Raw genomic sequence first — 9078 nt, forward strand, 5'->3', positions numbered from 1 at the left:
CAGCTATAGACGGTTGGGTTGCTTACGGCAACAAAACCATTTTTATGCATGTGGTAACTATGGGAAGCCAAGACCCATATATTGTGTGATCCTGTTTTGTTTTAGAACAGGTCAGGATCTGAGAGACCCTCAGAATTAAGATAGAGTAACATCTAGGCAGGATATTATGGCCGATATCTAAGTCTATTGTACTGTCTGTTTAAGCTGAAACTCTACTGGACCCAGTTAGGTTTTGTCTCACTGTCAGGTGTTTCAGGTTCTTCAGGTAAGTTGTCAGTCTGATGTCAACGTATCTATACAAACGTGCTGTGAAAGGGATTGAGGGAAAGAATGACGCCAAGATTGGTGAGTACCTTTGTAAACAGGATTTTGTGGATGTTCATACTGAACCAGCATACGCACAAGCTTTAATATTTAGGCTAGCTCAGTTATCGATCAATTGAAATTAGCAAACGAGTCAACTGGGCAAGTTCAACAGGGACATATTTGCCTCTTCAGCACTTTCAGACATGTCAGGGAAAACAGTTAACTCTTGTCTATGATGAAAATGAATCCACAGAAAAACACAAAAGCATCACAATACTGACAATAAAACACTAATGACATGGAATCAAATGTGAGTGACTGTGCCTATCAAAAACAATCAATTGAAAGTAGCAAACGTTAGGATCATGCTAAATCATGCACATCTAGTGACTACAATAATGTCAGTTTCCCACTTATCAGCCAACGTATGTTTCCCTCTCAGTTCAACATATTTTTTATATTTTTTTTATTTTTTTATCCCATTTTCTCCAATTTCGTGGTATCCAATCGCTAGTAATTACTATCTTGTCTCATCGCTACAACTCCCGTACGGGCTCGGGAGAGACGAAGGTCGAAAGCCATGCGTCCTCCCGAAGCACACCCAACCAAGCCGCACTGCTTCTTAACACAGCGCGCCTCCAACCCGGAAGCCACCGCACCAATGTGTCGTGAGGAAACACGTGTACCTGGCCCCCTTGGTTAGCGCGCACTGCGCCCGGCCCCGCCACAGGATCGCTGAGCGCGTGAGACAAGGATATCCTTACCGGCCAAACCCTCCCCAACCCGGACGACGCTATGCCAATTGGTGCGTCGCCCACAGAACCTCCGCGGTCGCGGCCGCTGCGACAGAGCCTGGGCGCGAACCCAGAGACTCTGGTGGCGCAGCTAGCACTGCGATACAGTGCCCTAGACCACTGCGCACCGGGAGGCTTTATTTATTTTTTATTTTTTGTTGTTGTGGGCCCTAATATTAAACTTCTTATTAATATTAAGTCTCACAGTGATCATTAAATACTCCAAACTGCTTCTGGCAAGCTCACCACTTTATSTAACAATTGCTTAACACTATGGGCTACTGTATATTTAAGCTTAAACTCTACTGGACCAGTTACAGTAGGTTCGCTACTGGAGAAGTGAAGACAAATGAAAACTACACAACTGAATCATTTAGGAAAAGAATGCCGGCTTGTATTGTGTAAATAAAAATACTTACAAAAAAATGAATCACCTTGAGTAAATATTGATATGTGAAATTTGTACAATGAGCTCAATAGTACAATAGACTTAGATATCGGCCATATATCCTGCSTATAGTTTACTAGGGTGCACCCWACTATCTTAATCTGAGGGTCTCTCAGATTTCAATGTTCAAAGTTCAATAGCAATACAATAATCATGAATCCACAGACCACAAACCAATTCACAAATACTGACATAAACCACTATGAGATGGAATCAAATGTGAGTGACCGTGCCTATCAATACACACTGTACGGTGTTCTTCGGGCTAGGGGGCAGTATTCGGAAGTTTGGATGAATGAGGTGCCCAAAGTAATCTGCCTGTTACTCAGGCCCAGAAGCTTGGATATGTAGGTAGTATTGGATAGAAAACACTCTAAAAAAATAATGTCTATGAGTATAACAGAACTGATARGGCAGGCGAAAACCKYAGGACAATCCATCCAGAATTTATTTTCTTCAGCTCACCTTTGATTACTATGGCTGTTAATGGGAATATAAAGGAATACCTCCCAGGTTGCAGTTCCTAGGGCTTCCACTAGATGTCAACAATCTTTAGAAAGAGTTTAAAGCTTGTTTTTTGAAAAATGAGCTAGAATTTGTAGTTTTAGTAAGTGGCTCCCATTTTGGCTGTAGTGTTTGTTGCGCATTCCGGTGAGGGCGTGTACCTCGTTATTTATCTCTAGTAATGGTCTCCGGTATTCTCCGTCTTAATTTGTATCATTTATTTACATATTAGGGTACCTGAGGATTGATTAGGAACGTTGTTTGATATGTTTGGAAGAAGTTTATTGGTAATTTACGGGATTCATTTGTATGTATTTTGAACGAGGGAAACCGATGGATTACTGAGTCAAGCGCGCCAATMAAATTTACTTTTTTGGGATATAAAGAAGGACTTTATCGAACAAAAGGACCATTTGTTATGTAGCTGGGACCCTTGTGATTGCAACCAGATGAAGATCTTCAAAGGTAAGTGATTTATTTTGTTGCTATTTCTGACTTTCGTGACGCCTCTGCTTGGTTGGAAATGTATGTAATGCTTTTGTGTGCGGGGCGCTGTCCTCAGATAATCGCATGGGTATGCTTTCGCCATAAAGCCTTTTTTGAAATCTGACAAAGCGGCTGGATTAAAAAGTTAAGCTTTTAAATTATGTATGACATCTGTATTTTCATGAATGTTAATATTACGATTTTTGTCATTTGAATTTCGTGCTCTGCAATTTCAATTGGATGATGTCAAGGGGATCGCTAGCGGCACATCTAGCCAAAGTTAAGTGTAGCATGTGCTTTAACAATCCCACTGCAATCGTATGAATGCAATGATTCTTGCAAGAAAAATCCTACCCACCATAAGTGTTCTCCAAGAAAAATAAATCTTCTTCATGCAAGGACTTACAACAACGACAGCACAAGGTCACGTGGACTGAACAATAGACTAGCCCGTGCAAATGAAACGTTCAGTGCTTAGACCCGTAACGTAATTTCTTATAAAGTCATCTAAACATGAAGGTACCAAATTGGATTATTGATACCTATTAATCACGATTTTATCAAATTATGAAACTAAAATAGTTCGCGCATGCATGAGTAGCATGATCACTAAAGTTTGCTATTTCAATTGAATACGATCACTGCCTCGGCGCTACACAATGCTTCACAGCGCTTGTGCATATTCTTGGTTCAGTGTGAATACACACAAAAAATCTAGCAAACGCTATAGCTGCTAATCGCTAGCAAGCTTGTTTCCCTTATGACACTCACCAAATCTGGCGTCAATCTTTCCCTCAATCCCTTCACAGCACGTTTTCATAGATAAGAGTGTTAAATATCCAGTTCTCTCTTTTAGTTCATGTTTTATACAAGTTCTCAACGATTAAAAACTGAGCTTTTTCCTTCTTTCTGAAATGGCGGTAGCTTCACGTTCTGTCTAGCTCCGGTTTTTTCAAACATGTGGCGCCAACTGGCGTATAATTGTGAAGGTTAGGAGAGGGACTAACGAGAATTATTCGAGTTTTGATTGGCTCAAAAATTGCCATCATGCAGCTTCTGGCATCTGATTTGTAATAGCTGTCAACTTAACATATCCAATACGCAACATTAAGTAAACTGATTGTTACTGGAAACTCACTCGTACAGATATATTCAACACTAGTTGACACCTGCGTTACAAATGACATCAGTCAAAACACCCTCAAACTCAAGACACGGTATAAGAAAGAATAAAAAACTACCTTGAAACGAGTCCCTACGATTCCCACATGGCAGCGTCTTGTCATCCCAGTGGGCAAAGACCTGAGGTTGAAATAACGTCAGTATGACATATTTTTATGACGTCTTATCTTGTCGCAAACTGTTTGGAAAAGGAGCGTTTCATTTTTTACGTATTTTTTACTGGACCAGAGTAATGACATATTTTCTGACCACCATACGACCAGTTGGTCATAATTGTGACCACTATATTATGTGCTATATTATGTATCCTACTGGTCATAGTTAAGACCTCATCATAACCTGGTAATAACCAGCTGTCTACAGCTTATTACCAATACTTGCTAACTATCTGGCCATCCGGAATCACAACAACACCCAGGCTTCTGCCCCATTGAATCGCACTCATCATTTTCTTGAGGTTGTCAGCTAACTCATCTATAGGCCTAAGRAGGAAACTACAATGGGCAAGCGAGCGCATGACCCACTCTTCCACCATGATTTCCCTTCTACCCACTCCTTCCTCCTCCTCTCATCCATGCTGGACCAGAACCCTCCAGGGGGAAAGACTTATAGTGGCACAACCACTACAATCAGTGACCTTTGGGTTTACTAGGCCTATGTAATCACCTGGATATAGCATTGGCCTGGATACATGGATATAGTATTGAGCTGGATATAGCATTGACACCAACACAAACTGTAAACAATAGCGCCTGACTGCATTGCATTAGCCTATGTAGAAAAAGCCAGTTAGCCACATGCTAACTCATCCTGCACATTTAATTAAACAGTTTTGTGTTTGCTCAGACACCGGGCAGCAATTGTGTGTTATGTCACCCAGTGTTTTGAAAGGCTTGGAGGTTGTGCAGAGGACCGCTCTTATTGGTCCGTTTTAGTCCAGGTTCATAGCGGACACTAACTCGTTAACAGTTAAGCTATGCTAGCTCAGTACTAGTAAGACATTTTACGTAGACATTTAGAGCACACTCTTATCCAGAGCTACTTACAGGAGCAATTAGGGTTGTGTCTGGCTCAAGGGCACATCAACAGATTTTTCACCTAGTCAGTTTGGGGATTCAAACCAGCGACCTTCCGGTCACTGGCCCAACACTCTAAGCCACTAGGCTACCTGCCACCATACCACAGATGCATATAATAATYTATGCCACTTAGTAATATTTTTCCAAAGTGATTGACAGGATGGTGAGTAGTCTACAATTTAATTTCCTGTAGTCCTTGCATGAGTTGAACCCACAACCTTAGTGATGCCAACATTACCAACTGAGATACAGGACCTGGTTGTAGCTGACTGTCCCTGTCAGTTTACCTATCACAAAACCAAATCCGTAAAAAGGTTGTTCTGTCACCATCAGTCCATGCATTCCTTTTAAAAATGTATTATAAGTAGTATAAAGGAGAACCTGACTATGGTGTTTCCAGATTAACATTTTGAACATTATGTGKTGATGTTGCAACAGTGCAAATCGTTTTCTGTTGCTCCAGTGACAAAATGTCTCAGTTGCCCTTACTATTTCAAAATGAAAGCTTTAACAATTTTACAGGAAACAGTTACAGTCATCAAGTCACAAATATTATTCCACCTCTGGTTATTATGCCAAGTAAACGTTAACAACAAACCAAAAATAATAATACAATTAGGACTTTCGATTTTTAAATGTATTTTAAAGTTATTAAAAATAGATCATTCTTCTCATCTAAAGTAATTTGCTTAGCTAGCTTTTTCTCTCTCTTTCGAATGCACCATAGAGATAGATAGAGGACTCTTATTTTAGCATAGGGAAATCCGTTGAGGACTTTCACTATTTTGAAGTAGTCAACTGGGTGGGAATTCCTATGGGTTAAGGAATTGAGGATCCTATAATTCCATCTAGGTCATTAGGAGGTATCAGCCAATMAATTATACGTGTGATGAAACCTTCCATAACTGCAGGTCGCAGTAAACCCGGCAACATTGGCTTTATAGCTGTTCAAACAACACACTCTAGGTGGCAGTATGCACCTTTTCAGTTTGTTTGCCAACTCATAGAAATAGTAGAAGAAAATTGACTACTTCAAAATGGAGATGGCCTCCATGGCGCTGCTCGTGCTCAGAGAGGAAGAGGAAGAGAAAGGCCCTACTCAGAGGAAAATCTGTCTCCCTCCAGCAGGTGGCGTTTTTTCGTTGTTTTGCCCATCAAGCAAGGTATTTTTGTATGGAGGTCAATGACAGCGTGTCGAATTTATTGACAATTAATGACTTATTTGCTACGTGAGGTTTATTTGATCTAATACATGTTTTATAATGCATAAGTTGTTACAGGTGTACTGATATAAGTATGACACGTGACATCACGGAAACCTTGAGAAAAAAACACTTTATATAGGATTTGTCTTGAGATGGCTATGCATATTCCTGGCATGAGGCTAGTAGCATAGCATCTCTATATTGAATACAGCAGCTGACATCAACAACCCCATTGAATATTTAGAAAATGATTACAATAATGAAATGTATCTACCAATCCAAAGAAAGGAATCCCATTGCTAGGGCGGAGGAACATACATTGTCAGTATACCAATAATATTTTCAGTGCTCTCACGAATGCCATAATGGGACAGATACTGTACAATGATGCGATGTCTATATAAGTCTATGGTTGCCACTGGTTGATGATGTAAATTGTAGGCGCCAGTCAATTCGCATCGACCGTGATGGCGACGAATCAACCAAAGCAAGGAAGTGAGAACGATGATTGCTCTTTTCTCCCTTTGGTTCATGACATTATAAAATGGTAAATCTTTAATTTGACATATATTTCTATAATGTGTTTATTACCGGGGAGAGTTGATGAATATATTTGTCCTGGTTTGGTAGGACGTGTTATGAAGCTAACGTTAGCCAGCTTGCTAGTTGCAGTTCAAAAGTCTAATCTTGAAAAGCAGCAACAATTTGGTTAAATTATGTTTAAGTACTTTGTAAAAAATTATATGTTTTAAACAACGTGTACTTCTTTGTCCATCTATGTCGAAAGCATGGACAAAGATAGTCAAGATGTCCATCAAGAACTGGTCAAGTTTAAGACAAGGATTCATGAAGCGCGCGAGCAGATCGGAGCCATGCCAGGAATTGACATGAGCCTGTCCGAGCAGCAGCATGAACTGGCGACGCTGCGGGAGCAAGTCCGCACCAAGAATCAGCTACTGCAGAAATACAAGAGTTTGTGTATGTTTGAGGTTCCCAAAGCGTCGTGAGGGATGTCCTAAAGTCCTAAAGAAACTAACTGAATTCAGGAGACACTTGGAGAGGAACACACATGTACTGAAAATGATATATTTTTTATATTTAGAGGACTGAGAAAATGACCATCCATTTGAAATCGTGAGAAATGATCTTGTTTATATGGAGTATTTGGGGGATTCCATCTCTTGGCTCCGTGTTATCTCATGTGCCTTTCCATCCTAACAACTCGTACAGTATAACTCATCCCGTTTGTCAAAACCACCAGAAAACATTTAATTTCACTATAACACTACCTTCAGGCATTATCTTGTTGTTTTGTAAACTGTCCCATTTTTACTTTGTAATTTTTATTTTATCCATACTGAATTATAATGCCCTCGTCAAGTTTGTATATGCAGTGGATTCTTATTTTAGGTCATGGTTTTGTTGGTGTGCTATAAAGATTGAGTGCTGCAGATTTTCAATGCGGTAGGTCTAAAATAAACCTTTGTTTTAATTCCTTGTGACTTGTTTTTACTCCGTTTCTTAGAAAGATTGTAGCATGAGCCACCTTACGTGCGCTGTTATTTTTCATGAATTACATGTTAATAGCTTGTCGGCCTAAATGAAACATCAATCTGCTAGCTACCATATGCTATACTCTTCACAGAAATGATGTATTTCATAAATGAGGTACAGGTTACTTGTTTAGCTCATGGTATGAGTGTCACTGAAAGGGCTTGGGAATATGCTTTACCAATGTTAAAAATGATGACAGACATAGGATATACGTTTCAAATTGATAATTTTATTTTCTCCATGTTTCTTTTTTTGTGAAAAGTAAACGATGACATAAGAATAAGCATTCATATGCGTTAAGTATGAAATTAACATTCAAGTTCAGTTCCGTGTGGAAAAAGAAAATGTAAACAAATGCCACCCCATAAGTGTAGGCTACATTCTCCATTCAGTAATGTCATTTTACAGCATGTAGCTATAGTGACAAGAACACTAGAGGTTCTCTGAAGCCAGATCACATTTGATCACCCTGACTCCACAGGGAAATATCTGTCATTGACCATGGCATGCCTTCTCGCATGGTTTGGGACATACACCCCTGGCTGTCACTGCGTCTTGGCGTGCTTCCTTATCCCGGACTCGGCACACTGGCACGAAGCCTGGCGGGTATCATCTCCATCGCTGTATAGAACATCTCGTAACATGTCTCCATGTGCATTGTCAAGTGAGTCCTTAGCAAATGGTGCATCTGTCTTTCTCTTTTCCCTGGCTGCAGCCAGTAGCTTTCTCTTTGATATACATTAAGTCACTTTGCACGCTTGGTCGACGCGCAAACGGTGCCACAATCCCGTATACCTCGCTGTCTTTGTATTTCTTATTTCTGAATGACTTTCTTCTGCTGTTTTGCAGTACTTCGCAAAACTGTAAGGACACTTTGCGGTGAGAGTCCGGGCTCATCTCGTTGGGCAGTTTAGCCATGGTAAAAAGAGTCTGAAACATCTGGTCGACATTAGTGTTCCGTTTTGCAGAGATCTCATAGTAGGCACACTGTTCATCACCAGCCACCAGCTGCTCAATCTCCTCATTCTGAACCTCCCGGTTAAACTCCCGGTCACACTTGTTCCCGCAGATAACTATCGGGACATCCACGTTCTCRTTGGTTTTGTTTTTCAGGCAGGACTTGGTCTCGTAAATTTGACGCTTCAGGCGCTGGACCTCTTGGAAGGAGTCTCTGTTATCCAGACTGAACACCAAGATAAAAACATCACCTGAGGAGAGAGAAATGGAAGGAACATTAATATCACAGCTCAAAAGTCAATGTACTTTCCATAATGCACAGCACAAGTTTTGCGTTACGCATAAGCATGCATTTTAGTGAAGCTAAATTGAAATATTCTCATAGAAAGTGATTTGCAGAATGCAGCTTAATATTATGATTCACTTTTACATAAAGACATTTGTCTGTTTCATTCGTTCAGAGTTAAGCTTACCAGTAAGGATAGAGAGTCTCCTCATAGCGGGGAAAGGATGGTTTCCAGAGGTGTCCAGAATGTCCAACTGGTACGCATCTCCCCGAATGC

At 40.4% G+C, this 9078-nt stretch overlaps 2 protein-coding genes across 2 annotated transcripts; one reads left to right on the plus strand and one right to left on the minus strand.

The window, feature by feature from the left end:
• Positions 1–6431: 6431 nt before the first annotated feature.
• Positions 6432–7499, plus strand: LOC112078008 (mediator of RNA polymerase II transcription subunit 9). The gene is made up of 2 exons (XM_024144377.2): positions 6432–6551; positions 6792–7499. The coding sequence occupies exons 1-2, from the start codon at positions 6472–6474 to the stop codon at positions 7009–7011; spliced, it is 300 nt and encodes a 99-aa protein (XP_024000145.1). The 5' UTR covers positions 6432–6471; the 3' UTR covers positions 7012–7499.
• Positions 7500–7526: 27 nt separating this feature from the next.
• LOC112078007 (dexamethasone-induced Ras-related protein 1) lies at positions 7527–9076 on the minus strand (the record flags this gene model as incomplete). Its single annotated transcript, XM_024144376.2, has 2 exons — positions 7527–8766; positions 8989–9076. Coding segments are annotated over 2 exons (624 nt in total), but the record flags the coding sequence as incomplete, so codon positions are not given.
• Between the last annotated feature and the right edge of the window lie 2 nt (positions 9077–9078).

This window comes from Salvelinus sp. IW2-2015, unplaced genomic scaffold (genome assembly GCF_002910315.2).
Source record: "Salvelinus sp. IW2-2015 unplaced genomic scaffold, ASM291031v2 Un_scaffold5144, whole genome shotgun sequence".
NCBI lineage: Eukaryota > Metazoa > Chordata > Actinopteri > Salmoniformes > Salmonidae > Salvelinus > Salvelinus sp. IW2-2015.